At 44.6% G+C, this 21,814-nt stretch overlaps 2 protein-coding genes and 1 non-coding gene across 6 annotated transcripts in view; 1 reads left to right on the forward strand and 2 right to left on the reverse strand.

The window, feature by feature from the left end:
- The window catches only part of Arsg (arylsulfatase G), a 117,832-nt gene that overhangs the window by 6,107 nt on the left and 89,911 nt on the right, over positions 1-21,814 (forward strand). The window lies entirely within an intron of this gene.
- Positions 273-345, reverse strand: Trnav-cac (transfer RNA valine (anticodon CAC)). The gene has a single exon. It is a non-coding gene; the product is annotated as a tRNA-Val (tRNA).
- On the reverse strand, positions 840-21,806 carry Slc16a6 (solute carrier family 16 member 6). Of its 2 annotated transcripts, none has more exons than XM_026406641.2 (6): positions 21,708-21,806; positions 13,365-13,603; positions 10,380-10,523; positions 9,296-9,424; positions 3,669-4,484; positions 840-2,994 (listed from the first exon to the last, which is right to left on the reverse strand). In XM_026406641.2, the coding sequence occupies exons 1-6, from the start codon at positions 21,755-21,757 to the stop codon at positions 2,744-2,746; spliced, it is 1,629 nt and encodes a 542-aa protein (XP_026262426.2). In that variant the 5' UTR covers positions 21,758-21,806; the 3' UTR covers positions 840-2,743. The 2 variants fall into 2 exon arrangements, with proteins under 2 accessions (XP_026262426.2, XP_026262428.2); XM_026406643.2 differs by lacking the exon at positions 21,708-21,806 and adding an exon at positions 21,399-21,562.

A 21,814-nucleotide genomic window follows, 5' to 3' on the forward strand; every position in this document is an offset into this window, starting at 1 on the left:
ATTACTGAATAGTTGCCTTAAAATTATTTGTAATTTTTATTTTTTTAAGATAGGGAGAGAGAGAGAGAGAGAGAGAGAGAGAGAGAGAGAGAGAGAGAGAGAGAGAGAGAGAATTTTTTAATATTTATTTTTCAGTTTTCGGTAGACACAACATCTTTATTTTTATGTGGTGCTGAGGATCGAACCCAGTGTCCCGAGCATGCCAGGTGAGCGCGTTACTGCTGGAGCCACATCCCCAGCCCCATAAAATAAGGTGTTTTTTCTTCTTTTTTTGATGGTGCTGGGGATTGAACCCAGGGCCTTGTGCATGTGAGGCAAGCACTCTACCAACTGAGCTATATCCTCAGCCCTGCAGTTATTTTTAATTTAATTACTTTACAAATTATTTATGGGAAAGATCCAATAAAAAATAAAATTGTCCTGATTTTTAAATTTTATTTCTGCATTACTAGAGATTGAGCCTAGTCCTCTATCACTGAGCTATATCCTCAGCCCTTTTAAATTTTTAGACAGGGTCTTGCTAAGTTGCTGAGGCTGGCCTCAAACTTATGATCCTCCTGCCTTAGCCTTACAAGTAGCTGGGATTACAGATGTGTGCCACTGTGCCTGGCTTGACCTGTGTTTAATAACGGAAAAAGAAAAGCTCAATAGATACTCCTAGGAACCTTTATGTGTCTCCTGTAGGGCTAAAAGACTTTACAGAAAAATTTTAAAAATTATTCATTTGAAATGAATGTCCTTGAGCTTTTATAACTTTTCATTGTGTTAATGAATATTATATTGAAAAACTTTACCACAGAAGAAAATCAGTCTCTTTAAATAAAAAGCCATAAATTTATTGCAAATCTAGAAGTACCAGAATGTCACTAATACAGAACAAATCAGCAATCTTTTTATTTTCTTCCAAACATTTAAAATCTTGATAATTGACATACTGAAATTGGCATACATATTTTTTTTCTCATGCAGTTAACAGAATGGACACAGAGCAGATCCTCAAAAATCAGTTATAAATATTAAATTGTGTTGAACATTCATAGTACAAAATATGTTGTAAAGTGCTGAAGTCGTGTAGGTCTACAAACCTGCCCCAGGCTCAGAGTCTTCCTGAGCCGAGACAGACATGTGCTACATCCACCTTGTTTTAGGTGTGTCTGTTTTGGACAGACGCTTTGTCATTTCCTCCCTTGCCCTCCCCCAAAGTTTTACCGATTGTCCTATTTCTATGGCTGATAAAATGCTGTACAAAATGTAGTCGGTGGTGATGAACTATGTCACTTTCATCTCAGTGCACAGAAATATTCAAGCTTGTGTGTACCTGGAACCAAACTAGGCTTGTTATATTTTTTTCCCCCTGAGTTGTCATAAATTAATAGTAAGATGAATAAAGATGGAGCAGCAAGCACTGATCACCACCTGGAGGGTGAGGTTCAGTAAAACAGGTGAGGAAACAGGCCACACCTCTTATCCTCTTGATGAAAACTGCTAAAATGAGAAAGACTATACATGTAGTGTGACGCCAAAACAATAATGGCCACAATCGAGTTCTAGGTCAGACGAGAGTCCTACCTTGTAACTTGTGATGGTAACATAAATGTCTCTGCTACTCCCCCATGAAATACAGAAATGCTTCAACAGTAAAGGTTTGACAAAATCAGAAATGCTTCAACGATTCAGTGAACTATAATTTTGATCAAAGAAGATCCTCAAGTATTCTTAGGTGATCAAAGAAATCATCTTTTAAAAGCTAAGGCGATTTGCTCTCCATTATTTCCCCCCTTTACATAGCACACGCTACCTTTAATCAAATTGAAGGATCATTGCAATTTGGCCTTGTATGAGAGTAACTTTATAAGACAAGAAGTACTTATTGAGGCATTTAAAGGATTGCGGGAAGGAGGTAAAAATGCTGTTGATGTCTCGGATTCTGTTTTATTTCTTTTGATTAATCATCCTAGAATAACTTAATAATAAATAGTGGTTTAAATTAAAGACATTATAATCACATATTTCTGAATAATTAAAAGCAACAGGAAATACATTTTTGAATGCAATTCCATATCTTCTGTATTGAAATACTTTTGGTGATGGACTGGCCATAAAAAGAAGTGGTCGTCTTCACATTTATGACATTCAAGTTATATATTTTAAATTTTCTGCTTATTAATCAGATGTTTGGTCTTAAACTATATTTCATTTCCAGGCAGTATTTGGAAAGCCAGAGGCCATAATTTGTTAATGGACACCTCAGTATTTTTCAGCTTCTTTTTAAAAACAATTTACTTGTCTTTCTGAAAAATCAGAAATCTTTTAAATGATTCAAGATTTTTTTTTTTCTGGGTGGGGGCAGGGATAGGCAATTTCATTTCAATGACCTGGGCTAGAAGTCATTTTAGAAGATAGTGGTTTATCACATGTCAATGCTCTTCCAACCACTCGGACAATTCATTGTCATTCTTTTAATACTGGATCAGAACCAGAGTTCTTCTATGAGTTTGTATTGCTACTGAATACAGCCAGATTTATACACAGAAGAGAGTTTGGTTATTTTTGTTTTGGCTTAAAAAAATAAGCAAAAAGGAAAACTTAGGGCAAAAAGAAAAAAATGTTGGTAGTGCTGTTTGCATACACATTCCCTTTAAAATGCAGGTCTGAAGGGGGGTGTCGGCTCCCCTACCTCCCTGTGGTCCTTGCAGCACCCCCTTCCCAGCCAACATGGCCGCTGCTGTTACAGGAAAACCTGTTACACTGGCTCTACTTTCACTTGAGTTCTTTGCTCGTTTTTCCCAAGATCCATTTCCAGAAAGTCCTCGGGTATGTCTTGTAATGCCTTCCCCCGTTGCGGCTCAGCCTGCGCTTCTTCCGAGTGCCCACGCTGGCACAGTCCCCTTTTGCATGGTCTCACCAGGGCGAGGCACACTGCAGCCACGGACATGCCTGCTGCACAGGAGTAGAAGGCCCTGCTGTAGATCTTGCTCTGGTCCACCATCAGACCTGCAAGAGAGAGCGGCACTGTGACGCCGTGCACCTCCACCCAGACGCCCAGACACGCTAGAAACTTCTCAGTGCTTCCCTTCCTCTCCCCCACCCCAATCATTGATTGGTGCATTGTAGCTGCACGTAATGATGGGATCTGTTGTTAGATTATCTGCTCGTGCACACACTATTCTTTTGGTTTTTTTTCTAATGCTGGATTGGAGGGGAAAAAATAAATGGAACCCACGGCACACTTCGCACCTGAAAATACAAATTGCTAAGCTGTTCGTCATGGGCTCTGTCTGTCCCAGTAGAGAGTCTAAATCGTGGGGACAGGTACGTGCGTGTCTCTTTGAGAAAGTGATAATGTCGGAAAGAGCTGCGTTGTTTTTACTGGCGTTCCCTTTCGTACCTTTCAACAGGGCAAGATTTCTAATCACGACAATTTTAAGGACACATCACATCAGATCTAAGATATGAACTGGACGTGTAACCTCCTGCAGGGATACCCCGCCCTGATCGCTCAGGTGTGTGCAGAGTGTTGCAATGTGCTCAGTTCCCAGACCCTGGCAGCTCCAACCTTCAACAAAAGTGTCCCAGTGGAAGCAGATTTTAAAGTTACGATTTGAACAGGAAGCTCACGACCAACCAGGGGGAGGTAGACCAGGGTGTGTGCCCTGGGTGTAAGTTACCTGCCAGGGGTGGACCTGCCAGCCCTGCGATGCTCTGGATGAAGACATAGACGCCGGCGGCAGAAGAGATCTTCTCAATCCCCACCACGTCATCTTCGGCGAGCATCGGAATGTGGGTCCCCCCTATAGTTCCAACCATGAACCCAAAAAATATGCTACAGGACATGAGGCCCCAGAATTCAGTAGCAAAGGTGAAGGCGAACAGGGACATGGTCAGCAGGATGACGCAGATGAGCTCGATGTAGATCTTGCGGATGGGCTCTCGGTTGAGGGCAAACCCTGCTCCGATCCGACCAAAAACTTCAGCAATCGCCATTGTCGATAATAAAAACGCCGCACGATCTGGGTCAATGCCCAGGCTGATGCCCAAAGGAATGATGTACAGGGAAGGGGCGAAGAACCCCAGGGTGGCAAAGAGACCGAATAACGCGTAACAGATAAAACTCTTCTCTTTCAAAATCGAGAAGTCTAACAGCGGGGCTTTCTGGTCCCCTGGCTTGGAGCCAGCCTTCACCAGGGTCTGCTGCAGGTCAGTCCTGGGTTCCAGTTCTGGGTTCGTGTGACTAGGCACATTTTTGGGTGAGGTAGTTAGTTCTACTCCTGAGTCAATGGAGTCTATTGAGGTTCTGGTTTTCTCGTTTTCAAGCATATATTGCACTTCTTTCCGGCTTTCGTGGGTGACTGTTTTCGGTGACACTGGCCTTCTGATGATGATGGGTCTCAGCAGTGCCCCGCAGACGATGATATTCAGCTGCAGGAGGCCCACGAACAGGAGGCTGTGTCTCCAGCCGATGTGCTCCTTGAGAGCCGTGATGGCTTCAGAGGCAGCAGCGAAGAAAGGAGAGAAAACCCGAAGTCAGTGAGGGGCTCCAGACCCAGGAGATCACCGATACGGACTAGGTTTTGGTTTAATGAATCAATAAGGAGAATGTGCATCATAATTCTTACGTATAAAAATGTTCAGCCCAGGCTCCAGATGATCTTTGGAAGGTGCCGTTTTCTAGGGAGATGCGAGAAGTGAAATAAGGACCCTCCTCCCCCCAAAATAGAGCTAATACCTGGCACCCTGTCCTATCTGGTCATAATGTAAGGAAATTAGAAATCAATGATAAAATAAAAAATAGAAGCTCTGCTAACACCCAGAGACTAAATAATACTCGATTGAATGACCAAAAAAAGAGAGTAGAAATCAGGAATGAAATTAAAAAAAATACTTAGGGGTAAATGAGAATAGCGACATAACATCAAAATCTCTAGGACAGTCTAAGAGGCAGTGCTAAGAGGAAAACTCGCTGCATTCATTAAAACAATAGAAAGTCAGCAAACAAATAACCTAACATTACATCTCAAAGCCCTAAAAAAAGAAGAACAAATCAACACCAAAAGCAGAAGATGGGAAGTAATTAAAATCAGAGCTGAAATCAATGAAATTGAAACAAAGGAAACAATAAAACAAACCCCAACAAAACAAAAAGTTTGTTCTTTGGAAAAAAAAAATCAATAAAATGGATAGTCCTTTAGCCAAGCTAACAAAGAAAAAGAAAACTTAAATTACTAAAATTTGTGATGAAAAGGAAATATCACAGGGGATACTACTGAAATACAAATAATCAGAACCTATTTTGAAAATTTATAAAAAATCTTGATGATACTGACAAATTTCTAGAGACACATGACCCAAATTGAATCAGGAGGACATAGAAAATTTCAACAGATGAATTTCAATTGATGAAACTGAAGACACCATCAAAAGCCTACCAAGAAAGAAAAGCCCAGGACCAGACGGATTCTCAGCGGAGTTCTTCCAGACCTTCAAAGAAGAATGAACGCAAACCCTAACCCTCAAATTATTCCATGAATGAGAAAAAGAAGGAAACCTTCCAAACTCATTCTGTGAAAGTGGTATCACCCTGAATCAATAAGAAACCAGACAAAGACATCAAGGAAAGAAAAATTCAGACCAATATCCCTGATGAACATAGATGCAAAATTCTTAATAAAATACAAATCGCATATAAAAAACATTAAAAAGATAGTGCACCATGGTCAAGTGGGGTTCATCCCAGGGATGCAAGGTTGGTTCACATACAGAAATCAATAAATGTAATTCATCACATCAGTAGACTTAAGGAATCACATGATTATTTCAACAGATGCAGAAAAAGCATTTGACAAAATACAACATCCATTCATGTTCAAAACACTAGAAAAACTAGGGATAGTAGGAACACACCTCACCAGTGTAAATGCTATATATGCTAAACCCAAGGCCAACATCATTCTACGGAGAGAAATTGAAAGCATTCCCTCTAAAAACTGGAACAAGACAGGGATTGCCTCTTTCACCACTTCTATTCAACATAGTCCTAGAAACTCTAGCCTGAGCAATTAGAAGAAAGAAATTAGCAGGGTACAAATAGGAAAAGAATTCAAACTACCCCTATTTGCTGACGACATGATTCTATATTTAGAAGACCCAAAAACTCCACCAGAAAACTTCTAGAAATCATAAATGAATTCTGCAAAGTAGCAGGATACAAAATTAACATCCATAAATCAACTGCATTCCTATATAACAGTGATGAATTAACTGAAAGAGAAGTTAGGAAAACTATCCCATTCACGAAGGCCTCAAAGAAAGTAAAATACTTGGGACTAAATCTAACAAAAGAGGTGAAAGACCTCTACAATGAAAACTACAGAACACTGAAGAAGGAAATTGAAGAAGACCTTAGAAGATGGAAAGATCTCCCTTGTTCTTGGAGAGGCAGAATAAATATTGTCAAAATGGCCACATTACCAAAAGTATTATACAGATTTTAATGCAATTCTTATTAAAATTCCAAAATGATGTTCTTCATAGAAATAGAAAAAGCAGTCATGAAATTCATTTGGAAAAACAAGAGGCCCCGAATAGCTAAAGCAATCCTCAGTGAGAAAAGTGAAATAGGAGGCATCATGAGACCAGACCTTAAATTGTACTACAGAGCTAGAGTAACTTATGTATAAACATCCATTCAGCATGGTATTGGCACCAAAACAGACATGAAGACCAATGGAACAGAACAGACGACACAGAGAGAAACCCACCTGAATACAGTTATCCTATACTAGGCAAAGGTGCCTTAAACACATATTGGAGAAGACAACCTCTTCAACAAATGGTGCTGGGAAAATTGGAAATCCATATGTAATAAAATTAAATTAGGCCCACATCTCTCGGCACAAAACTCAACACAACGTAGATCAAGGACCTAGGCATTGGACCACAGACCCTCGGCCTATTAGAAGAAAAAGTGGGACCAAATCTCTTGTCGTGTCGGCTCAGGAACCAAATTCTTCCTAAAGTTTAAGAAGTAAAATCAAGAATCAATAAATAGAATTGTATCAAACTAAAAGCTTCTTCACAGCAAAAGAAACAATCAAGAATAGGAAGAGAGAGCCTACAGAATGGGAGAAAAATCTTTGCCACCTGCACCTCAGGCATAACATTAATCTCCAGGTTATATAAAGAACTCAAGGGGCTGGGGTTGTGGCTCAGGGGTAGAGCACTTGCCTAGCATGTGCAGGGCCCTGGGTTTGATCTCAGCACCACATAAAAATAAATAAAATAAAGGTATTTTGTCCGACCACAACTAAAAAATAATTAAAAAAAAAAACCTCAAAAAATTTCAACCAAACAGATAACTCAATCAACACATGGGCAAAGGAAATGAACAGACACTTCAAGAAATATGATGAATGGTCAACAAATATATGACAACGTCACTAGCAGTAGAGAAATGCAAATTGAAACTACACTGAGATTTCAGTCAGAATGGCAGTTATCAAGAATACAAGTAACAATGTTGACAGGATGTGAGGAAAAGGTTCACTCATACACTGCCGGTGGGACTGCAAATTGGGGTAACACTCTGGAAAGCAGTATGAAGAGTCCCCAGAAAACTTGGAATGGAGCTACTATTTGACCCAGTGATCCCACTCTATGGCATATACCCAAAGGACTTAAAATCAGTCACATCAATGTTTATAGCAACTCAATTCACAATAGCTAAGCTATGGGAACAACCTAGGAGTTCTTCAATGGTTGAATGGATAAAGAAAATGTAGTACATATACACAATGGAATCTTACTCAGCCATAAAGAAGAATGCAATTATGGCATTTGCCAGTAAATGGATGGAACTGGATAATATCTTGCTAAATGAAATAAGCGAATCCCCCTCAAAAAAACAAAGGCTGAATGTTCCCCCTGATATGTGAATGGTGACTTACACTGGGGGCAGTGGAGTGGAGGTTCACCAGGAGTGGACAGGGGAGAACGGGGAGGGGGGGAAGAGAGGGAGGACAGAATGGGAGAAAGGATGGGGGATGGGAATGGGAAAGACAGAATGAACTGGACATAACTTTCTATGTTTGAATGTGAACACACAACCAGTGTGGCTCCCCATCATGTACAACCACAAGAACGGGAAGTTACACTCCATGTATGGATGATATGTCAAAACACATTCTAGGAGTTGTGGCAGAGACTGTATAATCCACAAAGCCTAAACAATTTATTCTCTGGCCTCTTACAAACAGAATTCACCAATCACGGAGCTGTATCCTTGCACATCCACTCATTCAATCCTTGGGAGTAATGGATTAAATAAAAAATAAATTGGGTGTGGTGATGCACGCCTGTAATCTGCAGGAGGCTGAGGCAGGAGGATGGCAAGCTTGAAGCCAGCCTCAGCAACTCAGTGAGGTCCTAAACAACTCAGTGAGACCCTGTCTCAAAATCAAACAATAAAAAGGGCCGGGATGTGGCCTTTGTCTCCGACCTATGTTCCTCCCATTAACAGGGAAGGCTTAGACTTGCCACGGAGCATCGAGCTTTGAGCTCTGTCCCCATCTGGCAATAACTGGTCCAATTCCCCTTTCTCCGTGCACCATTTCTTGAGCGCCCACAAAGGGCCAGGGACGTGCCCAGTACCAGGACACAAGGCTGAGCAGGACTGTCTCCACCCTCAGACACTCACAGTCCACTGATGGTTTCTCCCCTCAACATTTTATTTGGAAAATTTCTAAACCGACAGCAAAGTGGAAAACCAATACTGCTGTGGCCCCCCACCTCGGTCCCCCTAGTTTACGTGCCTCTCGCTCTCTGGACCTGTGAGAGCACACAAGCAGTCAACTCTTAGAACCATCTGGAAGCTCCAGCATTAGGACATGTCACTCCTAAAGGCTCCTGCCTGTGTCTCCTACCCGTCAAGTGCAGTCCGAAGGCAGGATCGTCATGAACTGGGAAAGGACGAATCCTGGGCTCCACAGTTACCTGCCTACTACTTAAGTTTTCTTGTAATTCACATGTGGACATTGAATTAGAGTAACAAAGGGTAATATTTTTGCTGTGAGATTATCTATATACACATAAAACGGACTTCACTAGCATGACTTAAATCCACATTTGAAAAGTAACAGAAATAAAAAATACAAATCATGAAATTATTTTGGAATGATTTTGCATATTTCAAGAAAAAGCCTTATCGTGGAATGCGAGCTTCCTACTGACATAGATTCTCTCTGACCTGATATTCAGAGTGGCTTCCCCCTTCCACAAGACAGCTGCCATGGTCACCTACCTGGAGCAAAAGCAAACACGGCGAAACATTCTCCTGTAGAAGCGACAGCGGTGACTACTGAGCGTCTTTTGTCAAAGTATTGTGACAGAATGGTGACGGTGGGCAGAAAGCTAAAGCAGTAGCCCAGACCTGTGAGGGAGAGAAGGAGCCGTGAGAGCCACGCACTGACGGACCCTGAAGGGTGTGTCCAGAGACAGAGGGTGTGATGGTGCACGCCTATAAACCGGCACCTTGGGAGGCTGAGGCAGGAGATCACATGTCGAGGCCAGCCTCAGCAACTGTCTCAAAGTAAAAAGGGCTGGGGATGTAACTCAGTGGTACAGTGCCCCTCGGTTCAATCCCCAGTACTGGGGGGGAGGTAGGGGGGTTGGGGAGGGTGGGAAGGAAGAAAAGATTGAGGGTTTCTGTGTGTAGGCTTTTAGAATAAGAAGTGTTCTGCGAGCCCCGTAATTCATCCTGGAGAAAGGTATCATAGCAAAGAAAAGTGGGTTTATTAAAAGTTGAGAGAAGCTGGGTGCATTGGGCATTGGCACATTCTGTAATCCTAAGTACTTGGGAGGGTGAGGCAGGAAAGTTGCCAAATTTGAGGTCAGCCTGGGCAAGTCAGTGAGATCCTATCTCAGACAATATAGAGGGCTGTCGATGCAGCTCCGTGGCATGCACAAGGCTCTGAGTGTGATCTCCAGCACTGGAAAATTAATAAGGTTATTAATAAATTAATAAAGCTGTTCATAGTTGTTTGGGGAAGTTAGGAGCAATAAAAACTAGGATTTATATTGGGAAATAAATATGTCTTTTGGCAGGGGTAAGCATGAAACCACGGAAGTGTGCAGATTTAGCTAGCCACCTCAGATCAGTCAGGAGCAAGGTCTGCACTCCTTCTGGAAGTCTTGGGTTGTGAAATGACATCTTGGTTGCACACTAGAGCAAAAGAGCAGCTGATCTTCATCACTGGTAAATATTAAAAGAAGAAGAAACAAAACCTCTGGGGCACTTGAAAATCAGCTTCCCGGCCCCTGCAGTCGACACGGGGGCGGGAAACTTCAAGACCCCTGATCCCAACTGTTAGCCGGGGGACACTCACCCGAGATGAGCCCGATGGTGATGTACATGTGGTAAACCTTCTGGGAGAAGGAGGCGGCCACCATCCCGGTGCTGACCAGCAGCCCTCCCACCATCACTACCAGCCGGTGTCCAAAGCGGTTGCTCAGGATGGTGGACAGGGGAGCTGTAGGAAAGGGACAACAACATCAGAATGACCCCAAATGACCCGTTTATTCCTGGAGGCTGGAGTGTCGGCTCCAGGTAGATTCCTCCCCCGGCCCCCCAGTTTTGAACAGGGAGCGAGGATGTGAAACACACACTACATTTCATGTGGTGGCGACTGAGGTCAGTTCAAAAATTATTTTAGAATTTGTTCAAATGAAACAAAATTCTCTGGGCTCTTTAAAGAGAAATCCAAGGTATAGCCGGGCGTGGGCGTGCACACCTGTGATCCCAGTTACTCAGGAGGCTGAGGCAGAAGGATCGCACATTGGAGGACAGCCCGGGCAACTAAGACACTGTCTCAATAAACAAACAAACAAATAAACAAATAAGTAATAAGTAAATAGGGTTGGGGATATAGCTCAGTGGTAGAGTGCCCCTGGATTCAACCCCCAGTGCCAAAAAAAGTAAACGGCCGAGAGATTGGGGGTGTACCCTGGGGCAGAGAGCCTGCCTTGCATGCATGGGGCCCTGTGTTTGATCCTCAGCACAGAATAACAGGATAAAATTTATATATCTATCTTTTTAGATTATATCTCTATTTTTAGATATTTAAAATTTATATCTATATTTTTAGATCTGGCCTACCATGAGCATCTCCAAAATTAAATCTGCATTTATGTTATTGTATTATAAAAACTGTGGTTTCCCCTCGCTGGTTAAGGTGACACATGCCTTGGTCTCAGCAAAACTTTGTAACTGAGGCAGGAGGAACACAAGTTTGAGGCCAGCAGGGTCTCAAAATAAAGTAAATAAAAGGGGCTTGGCTTGTAGCTCTACTATAACAAAACAAAACAAAAAGCAGACACCTGCTTTTCCTATGATTGCTTGGATCATTCCCCCCTCTACTCAGGGCACAGCTGGAAAGGGCCAGCAATGGGGCAGGTGACTCCAGGGTGGCTGATGGACCCATGTGCTCAGCTCTATAGGCTTTCTCCCCTGGGACCCTTCAGTTTAGCAGATGAGTTTCCTGGTTCCATGTGACTTAATATTGCCTTGAGTACGGTGAGACAGGTGAACGTTCGAGAGCCTGGTCAAAGAGGAATGTGCCGAACAGAAGGGTGGGAAAAAGGGACTCGGTTTCGTTGGGCTTAGTCCTGTGTATCTATCGTTAGGTGTTAACATGCAAATTAATATTGAACAGAGCCATTGATGAAATCCCTGCCATCATTTTGAGCCGGTATGTTGTCTCAAAGTCTTAACAGCTGGAATAATGTTTGGAATGACTTTCTGGTATCGTCATATTAACTGGAGTTGACTGCATTGTTAGCTTTGCCTATTAAAGAGCTCAGATTTAAGCATTTATGTTTTCATTTTCTTTAATTATCAAAATGTAAAATTTTGGTTCACTTCCTCAGTAAGTGAGCATTCCACAGTTTGGAAAGGAAGTCTTAATAATTAAAATGAGCTGGGGACGTAGCTTAGTTGGCAGAGTGCTTGTCTCGCATGCACAAGGCCCTGGACTCAACCCCTAGTCATGGCAATGATAATATTATAATAAAAATAAAAATGAAAGTAGGATCTAGTTAATCAAACTTATAAATAAGAGACGGTATGAAGACCAGCAAGAGAGATTCCTGCTCTCTCCAGATGGTAAAAACCCACAAGGCAGCCTTTTAAGACACTATATGGGTAAAACAGTTAAAAGGCTTAACTTCAGTGATCATAATGGTTGAATGAAAGGACATCAGGGTGAAGTCGTGCGTAAGGCTGGCCTGGCTGGCTCTCCGACAGGAGCCCTACCCTGCGGCTCTGTGCTCTCAGGAAAGCCTCAGCATTGCCTCTGATGGACAGAGGAGCGCAGCAGCCCTAGCAGGTAAGTTCAAGGAGGCCACGCAGGACCCGGTGAAAAGCAGTCTGTTAACGATGATCCTAAAACCCCATTTATTTTATGCTGTTGGATCTGGGACTACTATACAAGGCCCTTTAGGGAGTCAGGCATTTGGAATTCAGTGTTCTTTAGGACACTGCAATCTTACAGTGGTTCCTCGGTAGCCATAGGGGATGATTTTAGGACCCGTCCCCACCCCCAGGACACCAAGATCCAGGGATACTCCAGTCCCTTACATAAAAATGGCAAGATATTTACCTAGGCATATATTCTCCTTACTTGAAATCACCTCTGGATTACTTATGTTACCGGATACAATGTAGGTAACACACAAATAGTTGTTATACTGTATCTGCTAGGGAATAGAAGTCAGGGCAGGCTTACAGCAGGCACCACCACGGCAGGCCTAAGGCCGTGGTGCTGCAGGTTGCAAAACACCATTTTCAATCTGCAATTGGTTGAATCTGTGGGAGAGGAACCCCTGCATAGGGAGGGCCCACTGTATACCTTTTTACCCCTCCCCCACCTCTCTTCTGCACGTAGCCACATGTATGTTTCTGGCCTGTTTTCAAAGCATGTTTTCCATGAGACCAGGGCTTTGAATGTCAGGTATTTGGGATGCCTCTTCTTAGACAGTGACTATGCATATCTTCATAGAACTGGTTTCGCTGCTATCCTCAAGGGCACTCCTGAATCCTTAAGCTATGAGGAAGGCTTTCTTCAAATGCAAATTAATATTGAACAGAGCTAATGATGAAATCCCTGCCATCATTTTGAGCCTCTTGTTTCTTGCCAATGCCTTTTGTTTCTTGCCAATCCCGACCCTCTGAAAACTATTACTTAATTGAAACCAGAAAGGGCCCAGGGGATCTCGACGACAGTCATCACAAACACACCTGCTCCCATCACATAGTCAGGCAGATTGAAAGGGGCGGGTGCTTACATCATGGCTGGGCCGAAAGACATACTGACCTGTAAACGTTAAGACGAAGACACATATTGACACTATCCATGAGATGGTGCTGTTGGATTCATCAAAACTGTTCATTAAGTCATTAAAGAAGACACCGAAGGTCTTGATGATGCCATAGGAAAAGACTTCCACGAAGAAAAAAGAAACAGCTACCGCCCAGCCCCATCCTCCGTCAGGCACTTGAGTGTACACATTGGCTCTGGAACAAAGCTTTGATTTCATCTGGGTCATTCTTAACCTGAAATTAAAAAAAAAAAAATTTAGATCAGCAATAGCAGGAGGGCTGATCTTGAGCAAATGATAAGAGACACCACACTTCTGAGGTTGTTGGATATTTAAATTATGCAGTTTGTATCATCTTTAGACAATTTTATATCTATTTGTCTGCCCACCTATCTTTGAATTATACATGGGAATCACAAACAACTTGGAAATAAGATGTCCCTGTGACAGTTAGACTGGAAAAACAAGGACATCAGAACAGAACATAAATGTTTTGGTACCCGGGACTGAACCCAGGGGCACTTTACCACTGAACTACATTCCCAGGTGTTTTTTTTTTTTTTTTTTTTTTACTGAGACAGGGTCTCGCTAATTTGCTGAGGCTGGACTCCAAATTGTGATCCTCCTGCCTCCTGAGTTGTGATGGCTCCTGAGTTGTTGGGATGACAGGTGTGCAGCACTGTGCCTAGTAAAGCAGAACACTGAGAGGCACAGAATGGCCCCAGTACTAATGCTAACCTTAAAGACAAGTGAGGCAAAGACAGGCTGAACTGGCCCTAAAGAATGCTGATTAGAAATTAAGCCTAGAAGCTAGGCATAGTGGTGTACATCTATAACTTGCCCACTTGAGGTGGCTGAGGCAGGAGGATTGCAAATTTGAGGCCAGCCTGGGCAACTCGGTGAGACTGTCTCAAAATAAAAGGGCTGAGGATACTGCCTCAATAAAAAGGCTGAGGATTGAAATTTCAAATTAAAAGGCTGAGGATTGAACCTAGAGCACCCTGGGTTCAATCCCTAGTACTGCAAAATCAAAAAAACTCAGAAGTGAACCTTCAAGCAGGGAAGCCGAAGGGGCAACACTGACAGTTCATCTGGCACCTTCCACAAGACAATGGCTCGAGACACTGTATGTGTCCTGCTGGATGCCACAGGCCATTGGGATCATCCAAGTCTTCTTGCTCCCATTTTGCACTCACTAAGCAACCTTCGGATTCTGATTTGGGCTCCCATGTAGCTGTACCTGTGTGGTCAGAACCTACCTATGGGCCAAACCATGGAAATCCTGTCTTCTGACAGTTTGTTCTGCGTTCTTTCCTTAAAGGTGATCACTACTTGGTGTATTAGCTACTCAGTTTCAGAGCACATGACAAGTCCTCGAGAATGCAGTGACTAATTAACCTATCTGGGCAATGTCCTGTCTGGGCACCAGCTACCCCTGACCTCCCTATGCCTTTCCATTCAAACTGCAACAAACACTGGTCGAGCAGACCTGAGCCGTAACACCACAAAGAAAGAGGTGACACTGTTCATTGTGGGACGAGGTAGATTTAACCTGAGTCTTCTTGAGTGGACTCTAGCACGTGAATTCTGCAAAGTCTTTGAAGTTACGTTTACTTTCAAGCAATGATATATTTTATACATGTTATATATTTTATATATGTATATTTTTTAGCTCAACTAAAAATTAATGAGATCTATAATAATAAAGAACCCAGGGTTGTAAGAGTTCTTAACGGCCACCAACCTCAAGTTTGAGAATTCTTTTCAATTAATTATAGAGCTATGAACAGGAAAGGTCTTCCCGGTAATGCAGGCAACTGAAAAATTAACAGGATATAAGCTCGGCTGTGCAGTAGGCTTGCGATTCCTGGTCATAAGATCTAATAATCTTGACTTCACAAATCTGAAACAGCAAGCTGGGGCGCAGGGGCGCACACCTGTCATCCCAGCTACCCAGGAGTCTGAGTCAGGAGGACTTCAAGTTCGAGGTCAGCCTCAGCAAGTTAGCAAGATCCTATTTCAAAATAAAATATTACAAAATGGGGGACTGGGGACGTGGCTCAGGGTAGAGCGCCCCTGGGCTCAGTCGCCAGGACTGCAGAAATCAGTCATCTGCACGAAAAACACGAAAAACCCGACCGACCTTCACATCTCCATTCGCTCAGCAGCCTGGTCCTTGGCAAGGACCCAGTGCCCACTCTTTGCACTCTGGTACTGTTAAAATACTTGGGACGTGTGAAATAGGGCGTAAGATGCTTCAAGAAGCCTGTGCTCTCGGCAGCAAAGGCCCGTGTGGGCACACTGTGTCATGCCTGAGGGCAAATGGAAAGGTGGCCTGGCGGTGAGAGTGCTCCAGATGCAGGCTGACAGCTAGCGTCACAGCTCCGTCTCCCACACAGGAAGCAACTGACCTAAGTGGGCCGGAGCCCTCCAGCAAAGGGCTTTCACAACAGCCCGCCCTGGCTAGCCTTTCCAGAGGAGGCTGCTGGGGCAGAGGAGTGACACCAGCCCTGGGGAGGGCGTGCTGGGGAAGGGGAGGGCGGTGGGAGGCCTGCGGCAGGCAAGACCTTGGCGTTGGTCCCATGCACAGGGCCGCAGGTTTGAACTTTCCCCTGTGAAGCCCACGGCTCCTTTAATAGCCTCTAAACTGGCTCCCCGTGTCTGTCTGGTGCGCGATGGACCTTTGGAAATATTGCATCATCGGGCCATTTTTTTTTCCTGCTGTTTTTCCAATGGCTTTCCTTTTGCTGGAGGATGAGACCCACTCATTAGGTGGCTGGTCAATATCCCTCGCCATTGGATCCCAACCTGTCTTGGGAGCTGAGTTTCTTCTGGTTCCAAGACTCACCTGCCAGGGTTAAAACGGGCTCCTGGTGGCCCTGGGGTCTGCAGCCACCCATCCTGTGGCCATCCAGCCTCCTCTCCCCCTAAGGCTTCCTCTGACCAGCCACCTCGAGGGGCGCTCTTCTTCACAGGACAGGTGTCTTGGAGGGATGGGGCTATCACTTACTTTTAGGTATTGATCTTACTTCCTCCATTAAATCGTCAGCTCACAAAATCCAGTGCTCCGCTCTCTGCTACCCTGCGCCCGACCTACGCAGCTTTGATTTTAACAACCAAGTACCTATTATTAGGTGCCAAAGTCTTTTGTTTTCACTGTGAGAACGCCACAGTGAAAAGACGGACAGATGGTTTCTGCCTCCATGGACTAAAATATTTATTGATAATGACACGAAACCTTGAGAATGAAATGCTCTCTAGTTAAAAACCATTCAGCCACATCTTTCTAGAGTTCAGCACGTTTCCTTGTCAGGACCATGTGGCTACAAAATCCAAGGTCATGTTGGCATGGTTGGGTTCCAGATTCTAATTTTTTTTTTCTTTTCTTTTGGTAATAGGGATTGAACCCAGGGATACTCCATTACTGAGCCACATCTCCAGCCCTTTTAATTCTGAGACAGGGCCTTGCTAGGTTGCTGAGGCTAACCTTGAACTTGCAATCCTCCTGCCTCAGCCTTCCAAGTTGCTGGAATTACAGTTGTGGGCCACTGCACCCCGTGTCTTACAGTTTTAATGGAGGGCTCAGGATCAATTTGAACAAAAACACTGGGAACTGGGCATACTGGTGAACACCTATGATCCCAGCAACTTGGGAGGCTGAGGCAGGAGGATCATAAGTTCAAGGCCAGCCTCAGCAACTCAGTGATGCCCTAAGCAATATAGCAAGACCCTTTCTCAAAATAAAAAATGAAAAGGACTGGAGATATGGCTTAGTGGTTAAGCACCCCTGGGTTCAATCCCCAGTACTCCACTACACGTGCAAAAAAATTACAGCATGTTGAAGCTAAAGGGAATTTGGAGCTCATCTTTGTACTGTCTAACTCATTTTGAAAATTCAGAGAACCAAGCCCTGGAGAAGTGAAAGGATTTGATCAAAATGGTCCAGAATCAAATCTCCTGACCTCCCCAGGGATTCTGCTATCTTACAAAGCAGCATTTTTGAGCTTTAAAAGTTGAAGCTGGGGCTGGGGCTCAGTGGTAGTGCTCTTGCCTGGTATGTGTGAGGCACTGGGTTCGGTTCTCAGCTCCACACATGAATAAATAAAATAAAGGTCTATCAACAACTAGAAAAAAAAAAAAAAACAGTTGAAACTTTTGCATTTAGCAACTAAGTTCTAGTAACCAACTGATTTCTCAGGCCAAACCTGGTGCATGGCCCAAGCACAAACTGAGCTAAGAGGGAAGAGCAAATGCTAGATGGTTATTGCAAACATCAGTGGGCACTGGTTATATCTGATCTATGATAGCTGCTTAGCAGACACTGAACTTTTGACTTCTGTTACCTTCAGGATTCAGTTCCTTTATTATTATTATTTTTTTAAACTCTTGCCTTACGTTTGTGCTACTCTTTTGAGGCTAGATTCAAATATAACCTTCAAGCTGTTTGTGGTGGTGCACACCTGTGATCCCAGCGACTCAGTAGGCTGAGGCGGGAGGATTGCAAGTTCACAGTGATTTAGCTGGACCCTGTCTCTAAAACCAAAAAAATAACAAGGACTGGGGATGCGGCTCAGTGATAAAAGCATCCCTGGGCTCAGTTCCCACTACTCGACCAAACCAAACTCCACAATCAAATATAAGTTTCACCTACATTCTTGGGTTCTTGGAGGACACAGGTTTCCTTTCTTATTACTGGGATCATTATAAAGATAAGAAGGCACCCTGAACCTACTCCTACTCCAAAAGTTTATGGCTTTACCATCTGAAAGCATCCTATGTCCTATTATGTCTAGCTTTGAAGGTAAGACCACAGCATCACCTAATAACAGAATCACCTGGTTTTGAAAACTTACTAGGTGATAATGCCTGCATTTTGCACACAGGAGGCACCTGCAAGGTAATCAGCTTGCTCTTTCTAATTCCAGTGCCCCACACATCATTTGGTATATAATAGGTGCTCACTAAACATTTACTAAACAAAATGCAGTGCCTCCTTATAAAACTGAGTCACGTATGAAAAAGTGCCCGATTATAGCATAGACTCGTAGACTCATCTCCTTCTCTTTCTTCCATTCATTTCAGCTGGCTTTACAAGTTGTCTCTGCCTCTGCCAACGAAGAACCGAGGCCTAAATTTTGAGCTCAGTTACTTGGAAGCCTCTGTGAATTCTAGAATATGAAAGTCCCCTGTCTGGTTTTGTGGTTTACCCCACGGGAAGGAATTCTAGGTGGCTTCCTATGGATATAAGTGGCAAGGCAAGCTGAGTGGGCCACTTCTTGATTTTCAGTATCCCCAACAGGTAAAGGAAGAAACTGAACTAGATTTTGATCTCAGATCTCTTCCTGTCCTAAGAAAAGGCAGTTCTGATAGCCTCTGACCCCAGCTTACCCTCCATCCTTCCCAAGTCCTTTGAAGGCAAGGCCCAGGGGTTGATCTTTTTTCAAGCCTTCAGGAAGTAGTTGAATATCTGTTAATCTTTAATTGGCCGAAATCACTTCATCCCTAAATTTCATCATCTGTAAAAGCAGACTAGGCAAGTCTCTGGCATTTTCTAGCAGTAAATTCTACAGTGCGGGTTCCCAGAAGCTAACTTTCCTGCACCCCAAATGTTCTTCTGAAGGAATCAGAATAACGAAATGTACTAAGCAGTTTGGAATATTTCCTGGTAGTTGGCCATCTACGCATCTCCTTGAAGAGCCGGGGTGGTGGCACTCTCCCATAATCCCAGCACCTCTGAAGGCTGAGGCAGGAGGATTGTAAATTCTGGGTCAGCCTCGGTAACTTAGCAAGACCTCGTCTCAAAAAGAGAAAGAAAAAGAAAGAAAAGTAGGGGGGGAAAGGTGTCCCCTTAAGTCAATGGGTATTGATGCTGGGTGTGGCGGAGCATTCCTGTAATCTCAACTGCTCAGGAGAATTGAGGCAGGAGAATTGCAAGTTCAAAGCCAGCCTCAGCAGCTTAGAGAGGCCCTAAGCAATTTAGGGAGATCCTGTCTCAAATGTTTTAAAAATAATAATAAAAAAATGGGCTGGAATAGGGCTGTGGTTAAGTGCCCTTGGGTTCAATCTCTAATACCAATAAATAAAAAGGTTGGGCATGGGGCACATACCTGTGATCCCAGGGACTTGAGAGGCTGAGGGAGGAGGATTGAAAAGTTTAAAGCCAGCCTCATCAACTTAGTTCCACCCTAATCAACTTAGCGAGATCCTATCTCAAAATAAAAAATAAAAAATGACTGAGGTTGTGATTCAGTGGTTAAGCCCTCCTTGGGTTCAATTCCAGGTACCAAAATAAGTAAGTAAGTAAGTAAATAAATAAATAAAAATTCAAGAATGAAAATACAAATATATAAATGAGTATTCTGCTAAGGCTTGGAAATCTGATCTACTTGGGATCTTCACTGTGATTTAATTGGCTGAGAAAAGATTTGACCTAAGGGCATCATATTGGATTATAGACCTTCTGAGTGCTAGTTGAGGGTCAGTTCAGAGAAGAGTTCAAAATGCAGGCTCTTTAGATGGAAGCAGGACGGCTGCCGTGCATGTAGGCAGAGCTTGAGCAAATGCATGGGGACCCTCCAGTGTTTTTAAAGACCAGCCTGGAGAAGAGCTTTTGACCAAGCGTCTCAGGCCCTGGTTGTCCAAACCCATCTGTATCTGGATGAAGCTGGTTTGAATTCTCTATCTGAAAAAAGCCCCAGACCTAACCTGGAGGGCTGCCTCAGCAGCGTTGAATCATTGCATACAACCAATTCGCCCATTTTGCAAGACCATGATGTTGAAACCGGAGCCCCTAATTTAAGTGTCCTCCTCAGGAGTTCCACTGAGGAAAGTCCTGTTTTGGAAACCACAGGAGGAAAACTCAGGGTTACCGTACTCATTAAGATAGGAGTTTTTCCACTTGGCTGCATTGTTTATTTACATACTGTCAGTTTCTATCTTGGACAGCCTTCCCTTAATTACACGAAGAGGTGTTTCTACTGTGTTCATCTGCAGGATGCACTGGTGACCCCCAAATGCCACATAATAGTGCTTGGGCCATGGGGAAACACATCACAGATCTCAGCATAAAAATTGGCTGCCCCCACCCCACAAGACACCCATCTCACTATGATTTGCAAAAACAGTTTAAGTTCTGGGGAGAATCTATCCCAGATAGGAACCACCCGGGCTTCCAGGTTGACCGAGCTGTAAATGCTCTCTCCCCCAGCTGCCTCCCGGGAGCTTATTCCCCAAACTGGCCCGACCGTGTTTGGTGACTTTTTACCCGCTACCTAACAAACTTCTTCACCTGTCTGCTGGGGGTGAAGGGAATGAAAACAACCCAGAAAGAAATAACCCATTTCCTCTGCAAAACCATCCTCTCTGGCTCCAGCACTGCTCAGCTACACCAGCGCTTTCCTGCGGTTGGCAGCCCAAGAGAACCTTGGAAGTTGCGCGGGACCGCCCGTCAGCCGCTGACAGTTCGGAACGTCCAGGTGTGGGACCCGCGCTCCAGGGGGAGATCCCTGCCCTCCCCCGGGGTAGGCACGGGCGGCCGCGGGATGGTGTGTCGGGGATGGAGACCGGGAGACCCACTTTTCCTCGCGCTGCCTCAGTGGCCGCTCTGCGTGCGCGCGCGAGTCTGGGCAAGGAAGGTACCTCTGACATTTCGCTCCAGCGACGCGCACGCAACTTCATGCGGGAAATCCACAGCCGGGCTGAGCCCGCCGTCCCTGACTCCCCCGACAGCCTGGAGCCCCTCACCCGGGGTGGGGGCACTCAAAGACCAGGCCAGGTATCTCCCCGGACCCCAACTATAGCAGGGTCATGGACAGTCAACTCTCAGCTGCCCACACTGGCAAGAGCGGGTAATCCTGGTGGCCCTGAACATTCCCAACTGTCAGAATATTTTTCGGAAAAAAAATCTCTCCAAAATGCCAAAATGTTAAGTCGTTTCCTCCGCCTCCCCGCCCCAACACATATATTTTTAAAAAACAATCCATGCCCCACAATCAAACTTTTAAACATGTAAAATAATAAAACCAACTCACCAAGTTAGAAGGGAAGAGAATAAACCCCAAAAGGCTCCCAATAAGGCGGAGGCTTGGCCTCCCCCTCCTTATAAGCCGCTCGGTAACATGAGAAAAGGATTAACCCCTTAGGGCGTGGACCCGAGTCTATCACAAGTTGGCTCTGGCCGGCCGGTGAGCCGGGAGCACCCTGGCCCCCCACCCACTCCCTCGCCGCCGCCACCCGGGCCACACCCTCCCCCCGCCCCCCACCCGGCCGCCTCCGCCCGGGCCGTGCGTGCCGCCGCCCGCGCCCCGGCCCCGCGTCGCTGCCTATCTCTTATCCTATACCGGCTGCAGCCGGTCTCCGCCGGCCTCGGGGGCGCGCCGCCGCCGACCATGTGCTGCGAGCGCGGAGCGCCGCCAAGGAGGGGGCCGGCCTGGCGCGCGCGCGCCGG

Source organism: Urocitellus parryii, chromosome 7 (assembly GCF_045843805.1).
Source record: "Urocitellus parryii isolate mUroPar1 chromosome 7, mUroPar1.hap1, whole genome shotgun sequence".
Taxonomy (NCBI): Eukaryota; Metazoa; Chordata; class Mammalia; order Rodentia; family Sciuridae; genus Urocitellus; species Urocitellus parryii.